Here is a 27,883-nt window from a genome sequence, read left to right on the forward strand (position 1 = left end):
AGGTTCGAATTAGGCGCGATGGATTTGTTCCTTTTGCCCCCCACCCCCTTTCCCCCCCCCTAAAAGAATGACGGACAGGCTGGTGGCTTCTCTTTTATTTGCCTTTTATGCTAATTTTACCGGGGGGGACGTGTCACGTGAGCACCTGGAGGCAAATTGTGGCTGCGCATGCGCACTTTTCTAAACGACAAAGATTTGAACTAAACCAGTGTTTCTCCACCAGCGTGACATGAGATCTTTTCTAGTGTCCTGCCAAAAACGGTAAAATGTCCTTGCATTTAGCCATTATCAGTATAGGTGGGAGCAGATTACTATTTTTTTTTCATCTCTCCATCCATTCTCTGCTCATCTTATTGTCAGTAGGGTCGCAGGGGTACTGGAGCCCATCCCAGCTATCTTCAGGCAATGGGCAGAGGCCACTCTGAAACGGTTGCCAGTTAGTCAGAGCGCACACTGAGATATACAACTCACTCACTCATTCTAGGCGCCTTGCATGGCTGCATGGCCGCTATTGGTGTGTGAGTGTGTGTGAATGGGTAAGTGTGAAGCACATTGTAAAGCGCTTTGGGAGGTCTTCATTGACTTGAACTAAACCTGACACGCATGTTTTTGGAATGTGTGAGGAAACCAGAGTGCCCGGAGGAAGCCTACCCAGGCATGGGGAGAACATGCAAACTCCGCACATGAAGTTTGGTAGTTGGATTGGAACCCTGAAACGCCATGGGGCTGTGCCACCTATTTTTTTCCCATTTTGTATAATATTTACATGCTCATGAGGTAGTACAAGGAAATTAATTTAGGTTTTGATGGAGCACTTTAAATGGACCGTGTGTAAGTTATCACCTCCTTCTGGTTCAATAACTTTATTCATTAAAAAGAAATGAACAGTGTTTTGAATAATAAGCAAAAACACCTGAACTTTTACACTACAAATAGTATTTAGACGTGATTAGTCACCATCGTCCAGCTCTGTGGCCTTAGATTTGGGGACCCGCCCCAGGACTGGGAAGTCCCAGGTTTGAGCCTTGTTTGAGTCATATCTAAGACTTACATTATTGGTACCCATTACATTATTGCTTTGGTCACTTAACGACTTGTAAAAAAAATCGTGGAGAAGACAAAAAAAAATGTCCACCATCTTGATGCTATAAATGCTCACTAAAACTGGGAAAAGAAGTCAAATGGTTAAATTTTGGTTACGTTGAATCCCTGTAGTTTGTATTCTTCTTTGTACTTTTGAGTAGTGTTTTTTTTTTGTTGCACAATGCCACACAGCGACATCTAGTGGTCTAATGATACAAATTGTCCTCTTAAAAATCTATGGTAAAAATGATGAAATTAATAAACCAAATTAAAAATCATGTATTTAATTTTGAAGATTTTCTTTTTTATTTTCTTACGTTATGAAATAAAAAAAAATTAGAACGTAGTTAAAAGTGTTTCCTCTTACTTTTGTAATTTATTTTTTTTAGAAAACAAGATACAAATACAAAAAAATATTGTAGCAACCCAAACAGTAGCAAAATTAGTTAGCTTAAAAGGTTTTGTTCCAATAGCTGATCATTTTTGCTGATTTTAGGCTTTATTTTCTTTTTCTTTTAACAGAAAAACTACATAAAACTATAGTAAAAATCGAAAAAAAGCTAAAAACATAGTAAAATCCCAAACTGCAACAAAATAACAAACTCAAATGAAAAAACTGTATTACCCCTGAGCATACTGTCAATGTATGCATATTGATAGTATGAAACCGGAGCAGGGAATTCGTTTTCAAACAATTTCGAACAATTGTATGTCACAAAAACGTTCTAAAGAAAAAAAGGTTGCCTCGTCTCAAATAAGGCTGAGAAACACAGAACTAAATCTCTCGCCTTGCGTGGGTCCACTTTCCTTTTGACGGGACCCCGAATGGGAATACCGAACAAGGTCAAGTGTGCTCACAAGAGCTCCACATTTAGAGGACTTGATCCATATGTTTTTCTCAAGACTTCATTGATGTGCTGTACTTGCAAATTCGGCGTTTAGAGCGAGGCCACAAAAGATAATGCGACAACATCCATTCACATACCTGTCAACCTCCAGGGCTCCATGCCCTTACAAAATGTTGCATTTTCCCTTGCAAAATACAAAATAATTTTACACCATATTTTTTTTCAAAAGGTGTTTATTTATGTTGTTTAACGTGTTTTATATACATGTGTTTCGTTATATCATATATATTGTTAATTGACATTTTGTTGTGAGATACTGAGTTGCTCGACATGAATGAGGTTTATTATATAAAAAAGTTCAAAAATTAAGTAGCTTGGACGTTCACTGTAGAAGGAAAAAATACATGCAAATATAATTAAGTAGAATAATACATTTTCTTATTCAAATTATGAATTTATTTTCTGCATTAAATTATTGTTGGTGATATACTGATTAAAGGGATAACCACAAACCTGTCTTTTTTCATTTTCTCCTTTTATACTTCCTTTTTTCTTAACTTCTTTATACAACATCATAATTCCTAATATAATGCATCAAAGCAAGTGAGTCGTTTGAGAGCCGGCTCTCTTTAATGAGTTGAACCGAAAAAGCCGGTTCTCTAAAAGAGACGGACTTCCTTTCACTACATAACTACCACATGATATCATCAAAAAAGGAAAATAGCCTTTTGGGTGGATCGTGGCCAGTCTGCGAATGGCCCTGATTTCAATGGGAGGAGACAACTATTAGAAAAAAAAACAAAACAAGTGCCGTACCACACGTATGGGGGAGACGGGGGACAGTTGTAACACGGGGATAGTTGTAACGGTCACAGTTGACCAATTGGAAGAGAGCTTTATTGATGCCGCGGATACAGGATGCGCCCCTTTCCATGGTGACCTCACACCACACGTTGAACACCCCAAGTGATATTGTCTTATTTTTCTGTGTGTAGTCTGCGTTGACAAATGCAAGAGAGGGAAAGACAGGAAGAACAAAAAGAAAAGTGGGTACAGTGTTTTGATCTCAATCAATTTGCCTTGGAAGGCAGTCAAAGCCCTTTGCCCGTGACATCACGTTGCCTTCGCTGGCACAATGAGAGCCATGATGGACGGCGGGACACACTTATGCGTTCAGCAGTTAAATAGGCAGTTGAGTTGAAACAAACACCAGTTACCGAAACAGAACAATAAAACCAACCCTTTTTACCATGGGGATTAATTCCTGTGTGGTAGGCAATCATCCAAGCCCGATTTGGAGTTTTATCACTATTTATGGAGACAGAAGACAGCAATGTTTATCTCCAGTCAACACTAGCAGGCTGGCAGCCCTCAAGTATTCCAGGATTTTCAAAGAAAAAATGTTACAAGATAGGTTAGATGTATTTACGAGCAATTTAATGTTTTGTACGTACGAGTCACGTCAAAGTCACTCAATATAATAAGTTAGCTATTCTTAACTATCTATGTAAGTGGCTTACCATTACCATTTCCTACTACATAAATAAACTGCTTTTATTGTGATCAGCCAGGGATTCAAACGAGAATCTTCTGAACATCACATGTATTGAAAACTATTATGTTCTCCACGATAAAGCTTATTACACCGAAACGAAATTCCTAATTACCAATGGAAAAGTGAGAAACAGACCTTGAAAAATGAAACCGACATTTCGGCAATATCAATATTTTCGACATGCTCAAAAGTGATTTCTTTACAAGGTGCAAATGCCCCGTGCTTTACTGTTTTATCACATTCCCCGAAAAATTTAAATACAAAGTCGTTCAAGTTACGTTAGCGCGAGGGGAACTTTTCATGCTGTGCATTTGTCGGCAAAATGAAGCGCAATAACGCAGAACCAGTTTGGAAGAAGTGTTAGCATACAGACTTTTATAAGTTTTTAGAACAGCACGGATGTATGGGGATACGCCATTTACAATAAAGTGGTGCAGACGGTGTGGACTGAAGGCAGACTGGACGATTTGTTTGGATGTGTGAATATGTCAGGAGGAAGACTGTATTACCTGGGAGTTAGCATTGCTAATGCTATCCTCAGTTTCTCTAAATAGCGCCGTTTGTGCTTTCCGACAAGGTGAGCCACCTCATCTGACAGCGGCACAATATTCGTTTAACTACTCATTGCCAATAGTGTTGAATAGTATAGCTGTTTTTGTTGTTGTCTACTGTTTACTGTCCTTGTTCTCTGTTTAATATGGGTTATTACCGTCCGTCAGACAGGATGAAGACAAAAAAATCATTTAAAGACCTCTTCTGTAATTAATCGTTTGTTGTGACTAGCATGGTGATGTTCATTTCCAAATATTTTTGTGTGAGAAAGTGAGACCACTAAAAAAGAAGTGTGCCGCAAGAAAAAGATGCAAAAAGGAAGAAAAACAAGGAAAAATCGCTTAACCAGCGACCCATTTAATTCTAAAATCAACCTTGCTCTATTGGATAGCATAGGCATAATCGGCCCATTTTGCGGGTTGCTCACGCAAATCTCTCTCTTTTATTAATAAAGGACAGAAAAGGCTTAAATATAATGAAAAACAGGCAGCACGGCGGATGGGTGGTTGGCGCGCAGCCCCACGGTGCAGAGGTTCAGGGTTCAAGTCCAGCTACCACAACGTTCCCTGTGTTAAGTATGAATGTTCTCCCCCATCCTCCCCCATAACGGATGGATGGATTGATTTTACCCAAAAGGAGACATACCTGTTTTATCACTTTGAGTCTCCATAGTTTGCATTCTCCAGTGTGATTTGTAGCACTCGTTTTTGGTTGCACTACACTCTCAAATAAAACACACTGTCTCTTTGAATAAAGTGAACACAATTCAATGAAGAAATAAAAGCACAACACTTATGGTAAGCAATATATACTAAACATTTATTATATTATATATCGATTATTTGCTACTGGACCGTATGAGCAGGTGCACATGTATCTTGTGAATCGTCTGGATGGATAACAAAAGACTTCAGATTAAAAAACAAAACACTATCACTATGAAATGGTCCAGTCCATTTGATTCCTAACATTGATCTCCACCTCCATCCCCACTCCTCTTTGGCTCGGCTGGTGTCACTTGTGGCATTGCGGCAGAGTCTGTGGAGGGTCCGATGTATTACCCAAGACCATAACTTTGTTATCATCAACAGATAGTAGTCCTCATTTTAGCTGCATTGAATCGAATGCAACAATAATCAACCTAGCTTAATTTTAGCGTTTGTGTAAGCTATGTGTGTGGTCATCCTCCCAGCACCAGGACGGTTCGCAGTCTTTTCTATAGCATATGAATAACCTATATTTTATGTTGACAATATCGGTGTATTAGTTGCCCTCATGTAGGTTTTAGATCAGGTGATGGTGTCATAATAGTCTGTGGTTTGCAATAATCTGTGGTCTGTGCAGCCCTTTAAGACTCTTTGTGATTAAGGGCTATACAAATAAACATGACTTGACTTTTCAGTAAAAAAAAGCACAATTTTTAGACAATAACTAAAGAAATACGCAAAACTTACTACTTATTTGTATATGATTGTCAGGGCTCGGGCAGCACGCCAGCGCAGTGGTTAGCGCATGTGCAGCACAGTTCTGAGGTCATGAGCTCGAACCTTCCTGTGTTTTGTATGAGTTTGCATGTTCTCCTCCGGGCACTTTGGTTTCCTCCCAAATTCCAAAAACATGCATGTCAGATTTATTGGCCAGTCTAAATTGTCCCTAGGTGTAAATTAGTGAGTTGTCTGTCTCTGTGTGCCCTGCGACTGGGTGGCAACCAGTTCAGGGTGTCCCCTGCCCACTGCCTGGAGATGGCTGGGATGGGCTCCAGCACCCCCGCCACCCTACTGAGGATAAGCGGTGCGGATAATGGATGGATGGATGTCAGCGCTATAGGAGAGTGAAGGGTAGAACGCGAGGAACACGGAGCCCCGGAGCACACAGGTAAAATATGAAGTGATAAACAGCCCATCCCCCAAAAACTAAAAACTAAAACTGTAACCAGCCGGACACTGTGGGTGCTGTTGAATAGTTTATGATCCATCTTGTGCCGTTCTCAAAATGTTGCCTGTATTTCCAGTCGATTACGTCGTGGCAATTACCTGTTGTGAAAAACACCATAACAAAGACTTAACGGTGTCTTTGAGCACCTAACCGCTGTTAAAAAACAACCACAAAAAATAAGCACAAATCTCGACTTTTCTGATTGCAACCCCCACAAACACGGTCCAGTTTTTCTCAACGGCAGAAGGTGAAGTCTGGAGGGAGCTCAGGGGCATGATGGAGAGCCAGGTTTCTATTTCGCCGTAATCTAATCAGAAAAATGGCAGCAGTCAGAAATAGGATGGCAAACCCACTAAGAGCCCCTTCGCCTCCCCCTTGGACTCGTCTTCTTCCTCGAGGGGGGGAGGGGAGGTCGATACATCTTCAGACGCAAAGTGCAAAACCTGATCCAGGAGCTACTTAAAACAATGAGAAATCTTTCCTCAATTGTCTTTTTTTCCAGAGAGTGCCATTCGTACTGAGATCAAATGTAAAATTTTCCCCAGAATAGCGTAGCACTTGCAAAACTTTACCCAGAGAATTAGACTGAATCGGGGGTCTCAAACCTGTGGCCTGATCGTTTGGGCCCCCCGCCTTAATATGATACTTAAAATTCAAAGGGGACAGTGTGAAAGATTGCAGATGCAAAAACAGTAAGAGGAATATAAATCGTTTGAAGAAGAGCCTCCTGGTGGCGAAACGATTAGCCCCCCCTAAAATAGAGCAAAATTACATAAACTATGACATAAACGTGCATGTTTTAAAATACTCATCGTCGAGAAAAAGTGCATTCATTTGACATAAAATTAGCTAATTGACCGCTGTCTTGTTGTTAAGGATAACCCAAACATGATTTATTCGCTTTTATCATTTTGTTCTTTTTCACGTTTTTTTATTTTTCTTTGATGTTTTTTCTTCTTTCCTCGCGAAAAGCTGGCAAAAAAATTAAGAAAAATATAGTACATTTTTGTCACTTTGAGTCTGCACGATACTATATGGCGTTATCTTATGGTCAAAGAATACATACTGTCCCTTTAAAGTAAGTGCAGTGCTCACAAATTATAGATTCATTTATTACTGATTGATTTTCATGATAATACTTTTTTATTAATACTCAAACTCATGGCCCATGGGCCTCTTGCGGCCACAGAAGATACGTTTGAAGCCCCCACCCCAATATGATAGTTTATGTAAGTGCAGCCCTCACAAATTATGGATTCATTAATTACCAGTTGGTTTTCTTCTTATTTTCAAATCTTTTTTTTACTTTTTTAAAAAATTAGAGAACAGTGGAAATATCTTGAATCAAAGCTTTTCTTGTGGATATCCCTATTTGGCCTAACCCAACGCAGATCATAGTTCCAATGGCCCCCAGATAAAATGAGTGAGACCCTTGCGCTAAATACACGGTCCACAGAACCCTTAACCAGGATTGTCAAAGCGCCACTCCCTGTGGTGTGTTTGGGACAAGTACAGTCTGTATTCTAGGTAGGTGTTTGCACCCCTACAAGAAAAAAGTAGCTCTGGTTTCCATAGTTCCCCGTCACAGAAGTCTCCTGAGCAGACTCAGATATGGTACCTTCATCGTCTGGTCGCCATTTTGCACTGTAAAGTGTCATCCTGCTCTTCAGAGCTCAGCCAAATCTTGGCATTGACAGGCAGCAACGTGTGTATGAAAATACCGCTAATGTCATGATTACTCATTGCACTCAACTGTACACGCTAGTTTAGCGCCAGCTGCTGCTCCTATTTATACCCAATACTCCAGTCACTCCTGGTCAGTCTGTCAAGCGAACCTCTGCATACGCAAGGCAAGCACTTTGAGTCTGGCTTCCGTCGGTCCCATCTTCATCCGTATCTTTCTCGTCTGTTCCTGATTTCCCATTTGTCCCCGGCTATTGACCCGTTTTGCCCATTTGACCTCGCTCCGATCTCACGCACCGGCAAATCCACCTCTGCATTCTGATCATGCTCCGATCCCGTGAGCTGCTTGCTCCCCCTGTCCAGCAAACACCGGATCGCTTGTGTTTGTTTCCACGATATCCCAATAAAGTTTTGTGTGAAACGTTACGCGGTTGGGTTTACAATTTGTTTTGGTTCTGACTGATATATGGATCCTAAATCACTTGAGAGAAACACTTTCATTCTGAAAATCAAGATTAGGCCCGTTTTGTTCATATTCACATCTATCAACATGAAAGAATTGTGTTACTGGACATCCCTCGTTTGACCATTTTTTTTTGTACATTGTTCTACATATCTGGCAGTATATTTAAAAATGGACTTGGTATATTTTTGATTCAATGTAGGCTTCTTGTTTAACAACATAAAACCAAAAGAAAACAAAAATGTCCTGACCCTTTAAGTTAGGCTTGGGAATTAAACAGTTTTTAGTGTTAATCTAACAACGGCAACTTTCAATGTCAGAATTCTGAGTTTCCAATTCGGACAAGAGACAATCAAAGTAATACTGGTGATGAATTTTCAAGTAAAAGTCACAAAGTCAATTGCCAACACAGAGCTTCAAACGGTTAACAGATTGTTGTTGTTGGGGGGTCTGGGCAATGAATGACACCCCCTAGAAGAGCAAATATTTCCCCACAGAAAAGACATTCCTGCCTGGTGTATGCGTTGTTTTCTACACAACAGCATTCCAAAGAAATTCTCCTGTCATGTCGTCTCACAAAGTGGACAAGCGTTATTGTGGTATGACACCCGACCACCCGCTAACCTGCACATCCATCAGGACGCGTCACTCCGGACACAAAACACACACACACAACAAAAGGAATTCACTTCTTCCCGTGTTGACTTTTATTTCCAACGTGCGTAATGTTGGAGCGGTCACATCATTGGCGAGAATATTTTACTCTAACGTTGACATACGTTTTCACAATTAGCATGCGTGAAAAATATCGATTTGTGTCCAGAAGGCGGAGGAACAATCTTTGCTTTTAGCAGCAATTCTCTGCAGCAGATAACAGAAAATTGTCATTTTTTGTTTCCTGCCTGCAAATCATCATATGCAAATCTCACATATACCATCATACTCTCACTTGTGCACGACTCGGCTCTCAGACAGAATGTGTTTGTAAGTGTGAGAGAGTATAGTGATGTGTGTATGAGAGTATACATGTCACTATACTCTCTCACAGGTATACTATACTCATTCACGCATACAGCCAGTAATACCCATTCACCAACACTACTATACACTCTCATAGACACTTACTATTATCTTTTTTTTAAAATTCTCTCAGTAAAATGTGAAACTGGAGTGCTACGTCCAATTTTGTTGTCACCATATGTTCAACCCATTTTGTAACAATGATAATAAAGGTATATTCTATTCTATTCATACACACACTATGCTTTCACACACATAGGACATATAATCTCTGGAATTGATCAGAGTATAGTAGTATGTGAGGGAGCATGTGTGTGACAGTTTAGTAGTATGTGTGAGAGAGTATTGTAGTACATATGAAAGAGTAAAGTAATATGTGTATGACAGCATTTTAGTGTATGACATTTGAGTAATGTAAGATGTAAGAGAGAGTATACAGTAGAAGTGTATGAGAGTATAGCATTATGTGTTAGAGTATATTAGTGTGTGCATGAGTATAGTGATATGTATAAGAGAGTAGTGTATGTATGAAAGTATAGTAGTATATGTGAAAGTATAGTAGTATAAGTGAAAGTATAGTAGTGTTTATGAGAGTTTAGTAGTATGTGTGAGGGAAAATAGCAGTGTGTAGGAGAGTATAGTAGTGTGTATGAGAGTAGTGTGTATGCGTGGGAATGGCTGTCTGGAACAAAGTATACTTGTGCATGTGTGAAAGTATCATGTATGTGAGAGCAAGTATGATATACTTCTCAAACGGCCTTTAATACACATTTGTGTTACATAAATCTTGTGAACATCTCATAAATATTTTAACATCTATGTGATTCAACAATTGCACATAATATTTACAGTAATGAACTGCTAGCAAATGAATAGAATACAGACACTTTATTTGTAAAAGTGGGCTCTAATATGCTAACACTACAACGTTCCGAGTTGTTCCGTGTCCAAGCTCATCTCTCTTCTTTAACAACCCTTAGGAAGGCGTGGCTTAGTGAGAGACATCTAGAGTCTGCAAGGTGGCACTTTTTCATTTTGTATTAAGAGTTGTCCTGTTGGTTGATATGAATGCAGCAGAAAAAAAAAATATATATACTGAAAATCTCATATTTTTACATTGACTAGGAAAACTTAAAGAAAAAAAAAAAGGTTTGATTGTAAGGCCTGACACCGTTCTCGCTTCTGCTCAGGGTCGTTGGCACCTATTTGCTCCTGCTTCGAAAGAATAAGTAAATAAAGGCTGGTCATGTAAAATATGAGACCTGTTACTTGTAGATGACAGAAACAGGGCAACCATACTATGGAGAATAGTGATGGATTGCATCACAGATGTGAAAAGTGGTCTGTGTCTTTGTCATTGGAGGTTGACGCTCTAATAGACCAGATTGCATTAGCTTGTCATCGTTCCTCAAGGATAAAAGGAAACTTCAACAACCTTATCCGGAAAGGGACCTTGTGAACATTACTAAAGTCCGGTCGAATCTCCCATTTTGCTTCTGTTGTGAATTGTATGAATGTTGGCAAAACCATCAAGTAATTTCTCATCTAGTAGGGTGTCATAAATGTTTCTAAATGGCACCGTGTTCTTTTGTATTTAGAGCGCAAAAACATAGACTATTTTTTCTCAAAGGGAGTCATAAATGGATCCAGACGTCACCGCGATGTCTTGTATTTAAAACGCATGCCTTTTAGAAAAGAGCAGCTTGCCGTTTTCTGCCGTTCCGCCACAGAAAAATAAAAACTGCACCGTTTTTAAGGGCGCAGTGTTTGAAATATACAAAAAAGTAGTGACTTGTAGTCCAAAATTTACGGTATGTTTTTATGTAGATTTTTATCGTAACTGTGAATTCCAAACTTGAGCAAAATGGGAACAGGTCAAGTTTATAAACTGAGGATTCTGTGTAGTGCCCTCCTGTCGATGACTTCCCTCCCATTTTCCACGTTCTCTCTACAATCCCTCCATAGCTTTTTGATGTGTGCTGAAAGTTGAGGCAGTGACGTGAACGAGCAAGACAGAACAAAATGTAACCGGAACGTTTCAGTGTTCCGGACTGAGTGGCGGTCGGATGTCAAGCGTCCGGGCCGAGCTGTCCTCCCCGACCACTTCCAAGCGTAGGCCGGATGCGCCCCGTTCTCCCTCGAGGCCGCCCGATTGGACGGAGAGGCGAAGGGTGCATCCTTTGGGCAACAGCTCCTGTTCGTAGGCAGCTGCCAGCTGGTTTACCACACGCCGCTCTACCTGCCGCACACACCATACAATATTTTTGTGAGATTAACAGAAAGATGATTTTCTGTTACAGTAATCCCTCGTTTTTTTGCGGGAGTTGTATTCCAAAAAGCCATAGTCAAAGTCCACGAAGTAGAAACCTTTACTTATTTATTCCAGACTGTAAGGCGCCTTATACATGGACAAAATTGGAAATGCTTGACCATATTTGTGCATTTATTATTTATATGCATTTTATCGCTGCCCCCAATTGCATATGAACAGTAGCGGTGGGAAACGGCAAGGCAGCTGAGTGGCTAACGAATCCGCGGCACAATTTTAAGGTCATGGGTTCAAATACAGCTGCCAGCCGTCCTGTCTGCAGTTTGCATGTTCTCCCCATGCCTGCGTGAGTTTCCTCCGGGCACTCCGGTTTCCTTCCACATTCCGAAAAACATGCATGTCGGGTTAATTGGCTGGTCCAAATTGTCCCTAGATGTGAATGAGTGGGTAAGTTGTCTGTCTCTGTGTGCCTTGCAACTGGCCAGAAACCAGTTCAAGGTGTCCCCTGCCCACTGCCCCAAGTCGGAAGGTAAGGGCTCAGGGTAAACCATTGAAAGCTGTCGGGCCCTGCTGTTGAACAGAAGAGTGTGTTGTGTCACACTGACCCGAGTGACATGGCCACTTTTTGGTGTCCCGTTTCATCTTGAGGGACGAAAGCATGACCAACTTGGGTGCTGAGGTGCTTAACTTGTTTGTGTGTGTTTTTGCTACTTTTCCCCTTTTTTAATTTTCTTTGTTTTTGTATGTGTTTGTCTTTCTGTCAGTCACTCCTCTCGAGGGACATGACCAGGGTAGATAGATATTTTTGCCAGTTTTGTTTGGCGGCTGTATTAAAAAGAGATGAATTTACTTCACATCATGTCGACGTTATAGAAAACTCCTTCCTTAAGCAAGTTAGTGATAAAAATCATGTTCCTCTGCCTTTTGGTCCCGGCCAAAGAGTGTTTTGTTTACTTGATGGCTTTTAGAGAAACTTAAAATTAAAAATGATTTGGGCCTACCTATTGAACCAATAAGACTGTGTTATTGACAGAAAAGGCAGACACAGGCAAAAGAGGGGTGGGGTAACTTTAAAATCCACCAAGTAAGTAGGAAAAATGTGAAAAGTATACCGCAATACAGTGAGGGATTACTGAAATGGCATTATAAGTTATTTGGCACCTCATGCTTGATGGAGCGAGCCCCGTAATGCAGGTTGTAACCTCCTGCCAAAAGATCCAGGACGGGCCGATCCCACTGCAGAGTGATGTCGTGGCGTTGCTTGGCCTGATAATGACAAACAAGGAAAAAACAGTCAGCCGAGGGGCAAAAGAAATTGATAAAACGGCCGGCAGCATTTCTGCCGGATCAAATCGATACTTCCCTAATGTGGTTTGATCAAACGTTAATCAATTGTATTGATCTGCGCTGCTCATCAAGTGACACTTTACTCATAACACCGCATTTCGTTTCAAACATGTTGAATCCACATGAAAAATATGGCATATTAATGAAGCATATAGAGAAATGTTCACTTTGGAGCGACACTGTCTGAGATTCATTTCACAATTTATTCCTTATTGTGCTGCAGAGCGAGCACGCCTTGCATCATAATGACTCGTCAGCTTGTGAAGCGGCGCCTGCGGCCAACGTGTCCATCAGCTATAATATGAATAATTAAATATTGATAAAGACTCCACATGTTAAACACTGTAATCACATCAGAAGGAGCAGCACTGATTATATTGATCTGTGCATGTGTGTAGACTGTGGGGCCCATTTGGTGAGGACCATCATTAAACAAATTAAATGAAAACAAAAAACATGCGTCAAAAGAAATTAATGTATATATTTATCATCTGCATTATTATAGTCATTAAAAAAACATGATGGCATTTGGAAATATGAGATTAAATAGATTCAGATTCAGATCTACTTTATTGTCATTCTAGTACACGTGTATACAGAACGAAATGTCGATACATCTGACCCGCACAGTTTCCTTGAATGTACAGATATAAATAAAATGTATTGAGTTGGAGTATTGAGTACTAATAATATACTAAATAATTATGGCTATGTATAGTATTTTACAGTAGCGCAAATAGTGCAAGAGGAGCAGCTAAATAAATACATAAATCGCATAAAAAGTTTAAAAAAAATCAGTACAAATGATTGGCAGATGTACAACAAAATGATTGGCAGATGAGTGCTAAACAGATAAGAAAATAGAGCAGATACTTCATTTTTTAAAAGTTATTATTACAGGTGATATCCCACTTAAACGATGCTCGGCTTGCGTCCTCCTGTACCGGATCGTGGGATATTTGGTACGGAGACGTACAGAAAGAAAAACAAGTTCCAGTGTATAATGCTTGTTATTGCTTTATCAACTTTGCTAAAATCCAGGCATAAAATAGGCCATGGGTTGAAAAGGTAAGAAGGGTGTGGAGGAATTATGTTCCGGTACACTGTACAACTCGACAAAATATTGATATGTTAGCTCGACTTAGTTACTGTTGATATTCAGTCTACAGCCAGCCTGCCCCTGAGCAGGCCAACAACTAGACTCAGATTAACATCTGGCACTTCTATTGTCTCACATATGAAAAATTATATGCGTTTTATAGCATTTCCATTGAACCTTCTCTTTTACGTCAGACGCACAACTTACAAAACGTCTCCGCCTGGGTGTCCGACAACTTTTTCAAGAAAAAAAAGAAGCTATTTTTTTCAAATCAAACGTTTGCTTTATTGCGATTTTGAAATCTTCGGCCGGTTTGGAAATTTTGGTTCGTTTGGCAATTTGCATACTGGGCAGCTAATCAGAAGCCTTCATCGAATAACTTTGTGCTTCTGGACTTTCCTGTCCCTTATAAGGTTGTGCATTTGCATATTATTTTCCAAAGTAGATGCACAGAGAACACAAGAAAAAATGGATAAGTGGTTTGGAAACAAGCCAAAATCTCAGCCCCCGAAATATTCAAAAGAAGCTCACAAAATTTATGACGCTACAAAATGTAAACGTACATTAAAAGCATTGTGGAAAGAGGAGATCGCGTGGCTTAGCAGATGACGCAACACAAACATTGCATGAATGAAGATGAGTAAATACAAGTCGATACTGATGGCATTTGGAAAACAGCGATGTCATATACATGCAATGAATGTTATAAGTAGATTTATAATAAACTTAATTTTGAAGTGTTGTTCTGTTATATATTCTGATTATCGATCCTTTATACATTGCAACAGTGTTTTTTTTTTGCTATTAGTCGTTATTGTGTTTCAAGTTGTGAAAAGTGGGGCAGGCAACTTTATGGCTGGGCAGGCAACTTTTCAGAGTTGTCTGCCCTGGTGTACTGTAACTTTTTGTCATGAGTTTCAGATACTGGGTCCATGCTGTATTTTCAATTCAATAAACTCAGTAGTTCCTGCTGCGCTTAACTGATTAGATTTCTTTATTCCACTTTCGTGCAATACTCTACGGGCAACTCCGCCCCAACTTACTACAACACGCTCTGGTTTCTATTGCAACATTGTCGTGTAGATCCGTGTGGCAAGTTAAAATACAATCCAAATCAATCAATCAAGGTTGTTGGCGTTATAGTTCTCAATATAGGGATTCCGTGACTGCAATAATCAATTTTAGCAATTGATCTATGTATTATGACGTATGTGCTGTAGTTGACCATCTTCTACCCTGATTGGCTAGATACGCAGAAATTTGATTCATTCATTGCAGTACAGTATCTTCCAAGTGTGGTGATCCTCGCTTTTAACTTAACAGTTGCACAGGCAACTACTGTGTAAGCGCAGTGACTCAAACGCATGGTTCATTCTCTGCACAATCTCACATCTTCAATCGATGAGTAAAGAAACTGATGGTCATGGCAATTTTTGGCAATGAAGCAAAGATTGATCGTTGCAGTCCCCTACGTGGAGAACACGACAAGCGGCAAATGGAGACCACCCACAAACTTTTCGTGAGGTTTATTTTGTGAGTTGGTATTTTTCAAATTTTGCGTTACAATTGTAACCAGAGTGTGTTGCTGTGAGTAGGAGCAGCATTGTCCATGTCACAGGGTGGTGTGTATTAAAAGTAGATTTATGCTTATTATTATCCATCCATCCATTATCTGCACCGCTTATCCTTAGAAGGGTCGCGGAGGTGCTGGAGCCCATCCCAGCCATCTTCGGGCAGTGGACACCCTGAACTGGTTGCCAGCCAGTCGCAGGGCACAGCTCATTATTAACGCTTATCATTATTGTTATTATGCTTATTAATATTGGGCTGGGCCGTAAAAAAATATTTGCAGACATTAAACAGGTCCGTGGTAAAAAAAAAAAAAAACACGGCCAGCAGATGATCATTATTCAATTCAATGTCTGGCTCCGACTGTGCAGCAGCCTGGCAATGCATGTGACAATTTTGGCCTCCAGCCTGCACAGCAACCTACTACTACAATCAGTAACAAGACACAGTCTTGGCACCTGATGATGCCATTGTAATGGACTTACTATCTATGTCAGAACGATTCCGGTTCTTAGTCTGATGTTACCTCTAAAAAAGAAAAGAAAAACGGGGAAATAGTAGATATTATGTGAAGGATTTTATACATTTGACTATAAGGGATTTGATTTAACTGAATACAAGTTACATTTATCGAGTGCAATGAAAATTTTCACTGAGTGGGCTTCATGTCACGCTGTTCCAAATGCGGAATGTTTTGGCTGGGGAATTTTGATAACAGGACTCTGACGGGGGACGGCAGGCGATGTTTTGAGAACAAGGCCCTGATGACGTGGAAACGTTTAGTGTTTTTTTGGTTAATTCCAGACATCGCGGTCTCTTCTCCGAGATGGTGGGGCCCACGTGGGGGATTTCCTGGCACGCCCATGGGTGGAGCCGGCACACCAGCTTGCAGAAAAACGTGGGCCGAGAGTAAGAAGCAGAAGATCGAGAGAGGAGGCTTGACAGAGACTCGAACGACACTAATTCGGCCATATTTGATGGAGTTCACTTATTTAAATTGTTTAAGAAATTAAATCTGCTCCTGTGTGAAAATGCCGGTCTCCCGTCCATCTTTTCCATCAAGAAACGAGCGTGCATTGTCAGGTGAATGTAGGTTGTGTTTGGTTAATGGAGTCAGATAACTAATTTGAACAATTTGGTAAACGGTACATTTTGATATTTAATTCGGATAAGCGTTACGGCTAATGAGATGAGATGAATTCCTAACATATGGTAGAAGTGTTTAATTGTTTTAACTTTGATTTTAATCTTACGCAGCAAATCAAAAAGTGTAATGCACTTTGCTTAAGTCATCGAACTTGTAAAATTAGTGATTGAACAATACGGTTTTGGTGCTCCAAACCTTTTTAGCCCAGAAGTTGAGCTCCTTGCTGACCAGCTGGAGCAGCTCAGAGTGACAGAATGGCAGGAAGTAGACGATTTCATTGATCCGACCCAGAAATTCGTCCCTCCGGAAATGTGCCTGAAAAGGAACGTAAAATAAAGTTGAAGATTGATACCGGGGGTTCTAGTCTGGGTCACTATATGAACGTTCACCTTCAGGATTGGCCGAATGACTGTATCCTTAAACTGTCTGGAAATAGTGATGTCATCACCTTTCTGTGCATCTTCTGAGGACAGCCACATAAACAGAAACACAAGTTAGAAAATTATGAGCACCTGCATAAATAATTCATTCAGGTTTTATCGCAGTCATCAACTGAGCGTCTGGCTTTTGTGATTGAAAAATAAATTGTCTATGCCGCACATTGTCCCCGACCTCAAAAGGTACAATTTTGGTTCGCCTGGTCCCCTCCTTCGAAAAACACCTGTCAAATGCTCATGGTTTTGGATTATTATCAAATTTGAAGTGGAGCTGGGGAAACATTCGGGCTGTAGTAAGGTTGTGTTATTTAGTTCCACCACCCTGTTACTTTTATTTTGGAACTTCCATAATTCAGTGCTAAGGAGATTTTGACTATAGAGAATATAACTTCACAGTGTTATCTTCAATAAACACTTTTGGTGATACTCCAAATGGTCAAAGTACAGCTTCAGTTTTAGGCGTTGAAGTAAAAATACTAGGTGACCTTGTTTATCTTATAACTGAATTTTTGTGTTCAATTACTATTTTCATGTGTAAGATGTGATTAATAGTAACTTTGCTTTTGCGAGGACGGGAACTGAGTAATTGGTTTTCAGTTGGTTGATATCAGGAAAATTCGCTCAAGATACAATATGGTCCAGGAACAAATTAATCTTGTATTTAGAGGTATCACTGTCTCAGTATTAAAAAAAATGTTGCATTGGAGGGCTCTGGATAATCTCACCAAGGTTGTCTGCCAACTTCCTACGGGTGACCTCCTCAGCTTCCTGCCTTAGCTGAATTCCGTGCTGAGCGATTTCTTCACTTGCGACATTTGACGTCATGATGAACATTGCGTCTTTGCACTCTATGGTCTTCCCCTTCCCGTCTGTAAGACGACCCTGCGAGTGCAACCGTCATTTAAGGACTTAGAAAGCCATAGAATGCCACCGACAGCTAAAACGTCTAAAGCCACGTTAAATAGGCTGGTGAGCGTAGGGCCGTTTGTGTACGCACTTCATCAAAAAGCTGCAGCATGATGGTGAGGACGTCGGGATGGGCCTTGTCCACTTCGTCAAACAAGACGACAGCGTTAGGACACGCCCTCAGTAGCTTGGTCAGCTGACCTCCTTCTTCGTGTCCAACATATCCAGGTGGTGAGCCGATAAACTTGGCAACCTGAGGGGAGACATAAAGGAGAGAGACTTGTCAGCAGAGGAATGATCCACTTTGGACTGGTTATCCTGTTTAAGGGTGATGAGCAGGAGCCACCCCCGGTTTGGCTCTGGGGCCGGATCCAAACTTTCTGTTCTGAGCCGGGTCAGATCAGTAAAAAATGTCAATTGCAAATTTTTAGCATTATATCAGCCTACATTAGAAACCTACCTGCATATTATAATCACAGATGACAAGGCATTTTTAAACAGTGGTGGAAGCAGAATTTTAATGTTTGGAATTGAATGTGTTAACTGGTTTATTTTAACAGTTTAAAGAAAATAATTTTACACCTGAACCAAATAACCACGCTATACAAACTCAACACTGGCCTCTAGCGACTGAAGAAAGCTTTTGGTTTACATTTTTTTAACTTTGATAGAAATAACTTACTGAAATATCTATGGCGGGCCGGATTAATTGATCAGACCGTCCGGAATCTACCGGCGGGCTGTATGTGGATTCTTGTAAAAAATATCTAGTCAAAATTTGCATTTAAGAATGCAATCAGACTAAAGGGTTGGGACAGAAAACATTTAAAGTTCACTTCAAGTTTCAAATAAAATTGCTCAAAGGCTGTAAAAGAATTTCTCTTCAAGTAAATTGATTATATTACTGGTAGGCCAATTCAAAACAATCTGATGCAGAAAAGAAAATGTTTGATTATTCCACAAAAAGGATAGGAAATAGGTTGTATCTTACTCTGTTGAATGTTTGTAGATTATAAAAAACAAAAAAAACAAAAAAAAAAACAATGTATAATGTAAATAACTTTCATTGAGATTTTAGATGATCACATGTCAAGTTCAAAAAGGAATATTACCGGGTCCGGGAGGAAACTAAGAAAACAGTAGCTGGTCCTGCCTACTGCCGCCTACTGCCACCCCTGCCAAGCCTGAAGGTCACTAACGCCAGATCCATTACCCATATAACAGATGACCTGGAGCTACAACTCGCGGAAAACTGCTACATTCATGACTCTAATATTTCAATCATTGCGGAGACCTGGCTCAAGACAAGGATCCCAGATGCTAGCGTGACACTAGCCGGCCACTCTCTAAATCGCTTTCTTACACTGGAATGAGAAGCCCTCCAATTTTGTTGTGTTATTGTGTAATGACAATAAGAACATTAATTTAACAGTATTTATTTGTTCTGTGTTTTTATTTGTAGATCTACAGTTGTTTTTTTGTTACAGTTGCATATATTTTAAGTTACTGATATCTAAAAAATAAATGTTTCTACTTTGCGTAATTTGACGATCGCGGAACTTTTTGGAACGCAACCCCCGCGAGAAACAAGGGATATCTGTAAATGTAAAACCAGAACAAAAGGTGAATGTTGAAAACGTACCTCATGTTTTTCCTGGAATTCGGACATGTCCATCCGGATAAAGCCCTGTAATGGTACAGTGAGTAAAAGGGTCAGACTAACCCGCATTGTGCAATGAAAGGTGCATTTACTGTGGCACAGCTATTTAATATCTATTACAGGAACCCAAAAACTAGATTTTCAGGCTGGCATTATTTCCTCCACTCACTTTCAGATTATTGACTTCTGACAACATGCACAGACAGCCGCTTAAAGGGAAAGCTACCAACAATTCATTCATCACACTTTACGGATAGCTATACCAGATATTTTGGTTACCTGAGCTCTACATGCATGTTAGCGTGACTTCACCTTTTTGATGTCTTTGTGCATGTAGCGTGCCACCTGCTTGGCCAACTCGGTCTTTCCTGGCACGTACAAATAAATCAGAAGGGTACCTCAATTATTCAGCAAACCACACATTATGACTTTGTATGATCTTTTCATTATTCCTCATAACAAAACGTTTCCAAATACATTTTGGCAAGACTAAATAAAACAAAACAATTATTCTACTTAGAAGGGTGTCTTAAGTGCTGTCTTAAATCTCAGGGGCAACCTCTAAAAGAGATTTCATATCTGGAAGGCCATTTTCTGATTATCTGAAAAATATTCTGCATATAAATGCTGAAAGTCGATATTGATGTCTGGTGTTTGGTATGCAGATGGGTGCATGTGTGCCCCTTGTTGCATTGTTTAATATTGATGTTTCAGTCACCGTTTGTCGCTGAGGGCAACAGAGAATATGAACAGTCCTGGTCCTCATCTATCACCCTGGCCTGCCATTTCACCATCTTGAACCAGGCAGTCGCTACATCCCAGAATGTTGTGCACAGTCTTATCTACTTGACAGGTTATATGAATGACACCTAAGCGTCAATTCAGTGAAGGACTGCTTTGCTCGACAACTATCTGCAAGAGCACCAGCTGAGACATGGTGCAAGAAGTCCTCAGCTACATTTAATGATAAAGTTTAAGAACTATCACACATTACCTAATGCAAGCCACATGTTCATCAACAAATATGTTAAGGCATGGTACTGTATTTTCTGGACTATAAAACGCAACTAAAAACCCTAAATTGGACAGACATTTGAAGTGTGCCTTATACCCGGAGTGCTTTGTATACGGCCAAATACGGTGGATAAGATTGAAAATGCATATAAGAGTGAATTACAACACGAGGTTTTACAGTATACTACCATATTTGAGCAATGATCAATATTCATTGCTGACCTAAATCACCATACAATGTATACAACAGGATTCGAATCTGGGTTGTGGTGGCAAGGGCGCCGATAGTATGCCAGTAGCATGGTGCTAGAGACAGTGATTTGCATAGTGCATTTGGTTTTGCATTTCGATAGGTTAAACAGTCTCTGCACTTATACACCTGTGCGTCAATAATGTTGCGAAAGACAAGAACAGAAAACAAAGAGGCCTTTAACAAATCACTACATATGCTCTTTAAATACGTTTATATATCAAACTGAAAATATATAACTCATGTTTCCCACTGAGTAAATTCACATATCATAATTTGAGAAAAAACAATAATATAAGTAATCCCAAGAACTTGCAATTATATTTTGAAGCAAACAGCATTTTGTTATGCTCATTTTAAGTATCATTTTACTTTTCTTGGTATAATGAGTGATTTACCGATTCCTGATGAGCCCAAGAAGAGGAAAACCAGAGGATGCTCTTCATCGTACCAACCGTTCTCCTTCCTTCTGATGGCTGCATGTTGAAGGAGAGAGAAAGCAGGAAAAGGCCATGAACAGCAACATTTGCATTTGTTGATCTTGCTTTTCTACCCTTTCGATCCAATTTGACCTAAAAAACGTTTGGTATCTAAGAAACTTTCATAAAGGGGCAGGGATGAGACGGGTTGGCTGCATTTGGGTGCCAGGGGGTGAGAGAAAAGACGAAAAAAAAAGTGAGTAGGATGAGAGAGCTCCAGAAAAGTAGCCACAATACCTCTCCTTCCCCCACAGTCAGTGGGGCCATTAGTCGGCGGTAATTGCGTTAGCCTCTCTGGCGCGACCATGGCAAAATCAGTTTAGCATGGATCGTGGGCTCGCACATGCACAAACGTACGTACACACACGTTTGCTTAAAGAGGAGTGCCTACCCGACCCTACCATCACCCCAGTAACCGCACTCAAGCCTGCACAAAAAAAGCAGGATGAGCATCATGGTATCCAAGTCAGAAGTGAACCCGTTGCGGTTTCCGACTCTCAAACTTAACAAGCTTGTGCATCGCACACTGTAGGCTTGATTATCAAATCAAGGTGTTTTGTATGAAGTTCATAAGTAATTTATTTAGGTTCAACAGTAACTGCTATAGCAATGGGTGTGATTGTAAACCGCCAAACTCGTGATTTTCACATAAAATGGCATTATAGTTCACTGTAATTAATCAAAGTTTAAGGCAAAATTGAAGATTTATCAAGGATCTGTGGGGACCCTGGTAAGAGTGATGGTTGTTTGGGTATGTGTGCCTTGCAATCTGTTGTTCACTACTTTTGGGTGTACAGTGGTACCTCTACATATTATATAAATTTATTCTCGAATTGTGCTTTTAACTGAAAACCAATTCATTCATTCCTACCCTACCAAAAGCACCTAAGTTAACCTTAAATAGCGATCAAAAACATCTTTCTGATCACTAAAACACATTTAAATAGTAATTGAACATAAAAACAAAGTAATAAAATAAATAAGATGATTATAAGATGATTAAAAAGCCCCACTCTGCGCCAAATGAGCGGCAAAGTTGTTGCGGCTGGGTTTGAGTTCCGAGGGCCGCACAGTGTTAGCAGAGGTGATCTCTTTTTATAGCGGCTGGAAATTTTCGTAACTCGAATTTTGTCTTGTGTTTTTGTTGGAAAGACATCTCGCATTAGAGTTTATACACCTTTCTCATGGCCAAAATTCAAGCATTTTTCAAAATCAATGTTCCAATTCCTCCAGTAGCATTAAAAGAAAAAAATCTGGTGTGGATCATGTATTTTGAAGATCGCCGAATACATCTGCAATGTACACACGTGTTTTTCACATGGTTTACATATGCGATATTTAATATTGCGTGTGCCTTCATCAAGGCATATGATTTTTAGCTCTTGAGTAAATAGCAAATATATTTAGGAATCTGAACAATAAATGTGTAAATATTTTTGAAAAAAAATATGGTAATACGTAGCTTTTACATTTTCAGTTTGGGGAAGTTCTTTCAAAAACAACTTACCACTGGAAAACGCTGCCTTGAATTTTTTACAAGTAAAAAATGTCCATAATTGATATAGTCCTTGCGCCAATACACATTATTATTTCACTGCGCCTTGTTTAGGTGTAGCATGTAGAAAACAGTTAACAAAAAAAAAGAAATTAATGTTAAGCTATTAATATCCGTTAATTACCCTTCACATGACAGGAGAGAGATTACTGTGTGGAGTTGGATCTCTTTTTTTTATACCTTGCAGGATGCTGTGCATGGATTTGTTCCACGTTTTATCAGTTGTTTGCATTTTCTTGGTCTTTTCACCTATTTTCCTGGATGCGACGCGTAGGGGGCTTTAACACTTCACATGACAATGCCATACAAAATAATGCCAGCTGCCGTTATTCACGAGGGGAAGACAAAATGCAACATGGCAACAATTTTCAGCATTTACAAGCTCTTCACCCAAAATGCAAACACTTTACTAACCTTGAAAACACAACATTAAAATACAGGCATTTTCAAGGATTTCAAACAGCCGAACGAACCCTATGTCTAAAATTTCTCACATCTCGTACACAGAGGTAAAATGTATTGTACACTACTTACAACCATTGAGCGGTATCTCTTCAAATACATTGATGGCGAGGCAACCTATATAAATCCTTACATTACGATACACTTTCTGCAAAATTATTTCAGCTGCTACAGCCAATTATAACCCTTGGGTTTTTACTTCTTGCTCAAGTGTTTAAATACTCTACCTAAGAGGAGGTTCTCATTGTCATGAAGCTATATGTGGCAGAGGATGAGGCATCTTGTCGATGAAGAGAGCAAAGATGGGGAGATGTGGCAAGAAACACAGATACAAGAAGGAAGGAGGAGGAAAAGAGATAAAGAGGCCTGATAGAGATAAGCAGACAAACAAACGGGTGTGTCAGAGATGGCCAACGAGATGAAACGTGACAAGCTCCGTCTGTATTAACAATGGCGGCGTGAATGACGGCGTAACCTTCTGCACGCGTTTTAGCTGATTGAGAGCGACTTTGACAGAAGGACGCATTGACATTTCTCAGAGGTGCCTGAAAAGAACACAGAAAGAAAGGAGGCACAGAACAAATGAGTTCTCTCTCTCTCACACACACAAGCGTGTGTTTTGGGCAGGTCTGGTCGGCTCTAACATGATTATGGCAGGATGATTCTCTTCAATAACTCTTAGCCCTGAGAGCTAAACCTGGATCAATTTAACCTCCTTCCTGTGTGTGTGTACTTAGTGTACGTGTGTTGCTGCAGGCCCAAGCGTGATAGGAAGTATTTGTCCCTTCACCGAAGTTTCTATTGTGTGTGGAATGATCGTCGATGCATCAGTTTCTCCAAGGATTGAATCACATGCTCTTTTTTCTTTTTTCCAATGACGGCAGCGTTTAGTAATAGTTTGCCTCAGATACTGTAGATATACAAGGACATCTTAAAACATGTTGTGTACAAACTATATAACCAATTGTTTGATATATCCGTAGTTTTTTCAGTATTAACTAGAGGTGGGCCGTCAGGGCCAGCAAGGCCTTCTCTGCTGGCTTAAAAAATATCGGAATTATGTGATTTTATTCCTATTTTATTCAATAGTACTTATTAAATCATTTCAAATCATCTATCAGATACCTTTCATTGCTTTTACCTTGGTTGCTCTGCTTCCAGATGTGTTTTTTAATATTTAAGCATTTAACCAATCGCATTTCAGTAATTAATTGTTGCCAGGGTCGGAAATTTACCTAGCGGCCTTCACACTGAATTCTGCAAGTCTTATAGCATAACATGGGTGTTGATAAAGCTGCTTGTTTAGCCAATCAGATTTCGAGTTGGCGTAGCAGGGCCTTTTCGTAGGCGTAATGAAACTCCAGGGGTCTAACAAACTATGATTGGCTATGGGGTGGTATCAGAAGTATCACAACAAAAAAGTGAAGGGAAAATCCCCATGTCCACTGCTTCTGTAAAACTGACTTTTTCTGCCCAAAATGAATAAAAACTTATGCCAGAAATATGACAGGACAGGCTGGACTTACCGCATAAGCTGCGATAGGAAATAGAATATAACTTATAGGAAATAACTTCTTGATGGATCAAAAACGCACGGATAATCTGTACAACAGAGTAATTAACTTGAAGACGGAGAGGAGGATGGATTTAGTGCACTAAAAATGTTTTTTAGTGAGTAAAATTAGGTTATATTCCTAAATAATATTGCAACTTTATAATTGATGCTAGTTTTACATACGTGTTTCAGTTGTAGCTGCTGCAATTTGGAAGGTTTTCTGTTTTTCTTACAGGTAAACCAGAGACAACTTCTCTTTTGTAATGTAAACAAGCAAGATTAAATCATCAATATAGTTAAAGAGTTCTTAACAAGCCCTAGGATATTTCAAATCTATATTATTGAAGTGATGCTTTAGCTTATGGATGATCTGCTTGACTTTCAGTCTAATGTATTGCTCTCTTTTTTCCGAGTGTTTGAAATTGTATTTGGTACATTCTCAGAGCCATTGTCAGGATTGTTACTATTATTGTGGGGCCCAATAGTCCCTCTTAGGGCATTCTGGTGGTCCTAATGTGGCGAGACCCCTTTTTAGTGTAACCATTTTGTTTTAGAGTTGAGATTTGAGTGAGACTTACTCTGGGGTTAGGGTAAAGGGTTGACACTAGGTTTTGATGGTTAAGGTGAGGTTAAAGGGCTAGGAAATGCATAATTTCCATTGAACTTCTCACCTTCGATAGAAAAGCAAAACGGTGAGTGTTAGTGTGCGTGGGTTTCAGTGTCTGTAATATATTTCTGGGATCAATAAACTGTTCCCATATCAATATGGCCACGTCTTGTATGGCTTCCAGGACAATTTGATCCTGATAACAGTGAGCATTTATCACCTTCTCAAAGAGCCATGGTTCACTCTAGCCGCACAAAGCAAAGCCTGTATGTGATCTGTGTTTTGTCTCTGTTTTACAATGTATATTTCTTTTTCCACATTTGAGACCATGCAGTATTTTTTAACATTGATTTGCACTGCAGACATTTCTTGTTTGACACCAGTCCAAAGCCCAAAATTGTCTTAAAGTAGATTGTCCAGCTCCTTTGAGGAAGCCTTTGCTCAAATCAACACATTCAGGCTTCCAGTTTTTGGTCCCCCCATTGGGAGGTAGTTGATTAGCTTGCAAAATCTAAACCGAAAGAGTTGCAACATCATAAAAATAACGCATAGCCTCACTTGGGCGTGCACACACAAAGACAGACTCGTGCACACACACAAACGGATCAATACCAGGCCTCTCTGGATGCCTGAGGTAATATCAGCTCTTTACTGTCTGCTGTGTTATTGTCCTCTAACTCATCCTCCTTCCTCCTCACACTAATCACTGCCTCTATCGTCAATGTTCCCGTGCTCCATAAAAGCATCCTCAGATGAGGTTGGCGTGGAAGCCCAGACTGGAATTGGAGCTCGACCCATCAAATAAGGCATTAGATTCCTCTGGGATGAACTCAAACAGATTGTGTGCCAGGCAGTATCTGCTAACTAAAATTTTGTAGCATATTTTACAAAAAAGGGATATTGATGACAGGTCTTTGTCCATAGGACGAACCACTGTCTAGTATCTCGCCTAGTGATGCTGCAGTGTCTCAACGGGCCTTGAAGTAAATGTAGAAAACAAAAAAGGAGGATGGAGCAGGAGTGGGTGTGATGGAGGATGTAGGAGAGAAAGACAAATTGGGAAAGATGGAGGAGTCTGTAATGTGTCTCCTCTTGCAGTAATCGTGTTAACTGGCGGCTCCAGGCCTGGCCTCCTTCAGCTGTCTCGCACACGCATACACACAGCACCTGTGATCTACGTCTGACAGACAGCACATTTATCACAATTAACCAATTATAGCGTCCACCGGTCTGTCTAAACCCGCCTCATGCTTGAGGACAGCAAAGCAGGAAAGAAGCGATATCAAAACAAAAAACAACAACTGCACCTGAGAACAAGAGTTGGCATAGTGTTAAGATACTTGTGTGTACTATACTGAAAATATGCGGTGATTCACTCACAATACAATTAACTCACTTATTGCCATTCACAGCTATTCGGGTGATGCCAGGGATCCATCAGTGACTACGTTTACATGCAGGTAATAGTTTGAAAGGAATCTGACTATAGCCAATAATCCAATTATATTAAGCCATAAATCACATTAAAATTTTAGTCCGATTGCAAATATTCTGATTGAAAGTATTGAGGGAATAATTTCATTTTCTGATTAATTGTGCATGAATACTCATTTGAGTAGTCTGATTGCTTGTGCATATAACAGCATACGCAGTTTCCCCTCAAGAAATGTGGACTTGTAGTACAGAGACAAATGTTACACGCAAACACAGGATTACTCACTACACAAGCGTTATTCATATTGTTTGATTCCTCCACGACATTTCCATTTCATTTCCTGTCCCTACTGCGAAAATGACACAGGTGTATCCAGCTATATGTAGTGGATGCCAAAGTTGTATCCATCCATATGTAGTGTAAGTCCATGCTTCTGGCATCCCTCACTGTTGTCAATTATGTTAATTTCTTAGAAGTCAATGCTATAAGTTTCAAAAATGTTCGGTGGAAGCACACTTCTAAACACAGCATTGTCACTACTTTTCTTTGAGGAATTAAAATCCATCTTTTAATTCATATTAATCCAAATTTATTTTGATCCATGCCTGACAGATAAAGTATTCTACTTACCATACGTTCAGGACAATATATTAGTAGTATTGTATTATCAAAGTGTGCAGCGCTCTGTGTGTGTGTGTGTGAGATTGTGTTTGGTTGTTGTAAGGAAGATGTAGTATAGGTCACCATAAGAATGTTAAATAGGAAGGTCTGGGTGTTTATTGTATATGAAAATGGTGTATTTGTGTTATGAAGCACACCAGGTTTTCTTCCTAAGCTCACTGTCGCTGATGAACTATCATGGGGTCTTGGCAACAGGAAGAGCAGACCTGGCCCCCAAAGACCCAAGTAAGCCAGGCATGAGGAAAGGAGAGACACAATCTACTCCAGGAAGA

General features: G+C 39.9%; 1 protein-coding gene across 1 annotated transcript in view; it reads right to left on the reverse strand.

The window, feature by feature from the left end:
- Positions 1-8,803: 8,803 nt before the first annotated feature.
- Positions 8,804-27,883, reverse strand: part of clpb (ClpB family mitochondrial disaggregase) — a 58,596-nt gene continuing 39,516 nt past the window's right edge. The window contains exons 8-16 of the mRNA XM_088345774.1: positions 21,236-21,313; positions 19,886-19,941; positions 19,556-19,600; positions 18,005-18,166; positions 17,733-17,889; positions 16,960-17,033; positions 16,766-16,885; positions 12,570-12,674; positions 8,804-11,378 (exon numbers count right to left, since the gene is read on the reverse strand). Of these exons, the coding sequence (XP_088201900.1) occupies positions 11,178-11,378; positions 12,570-12,674; positions 16,766-16,885; positions 16,960-17,033; positions 17,733-17,889; positions 18,005-18,166; positions 19,556-19,600; positions 19,886-19,941; positions 21,236-21,313 (998 nt within the window). The 3' untranslated portion in view covers positions 8,804-11,177. The remainder of the gene's footprint in view (positions 11,379-12,569; positions 12,675-16,765; positions 16,886-16,959; positions 17,034-17,732; positions 17,890-18,004; positions 18,167-19,555; positions 19,601-19,885; positions 19,942-21,235; positions 21,314-27,883) is intronic.

The sequence above is a fragment of the Urocampus carinirostris genome, chromosome 10, assembly GCF_059441175.1.
Source record: "Urocampus carinirostris isolate Australia breed hairy pipefish chromosome 10, RoL_Ucar_1.0, whole genome shotgun sequence".
NCBI classification, from domain to species: Eukaryota; Metazoa; Chordata; class Actinopteri; order Syngnathiformes; family Syngnathidae; genus Urocampus; species Urocampus carinirostris.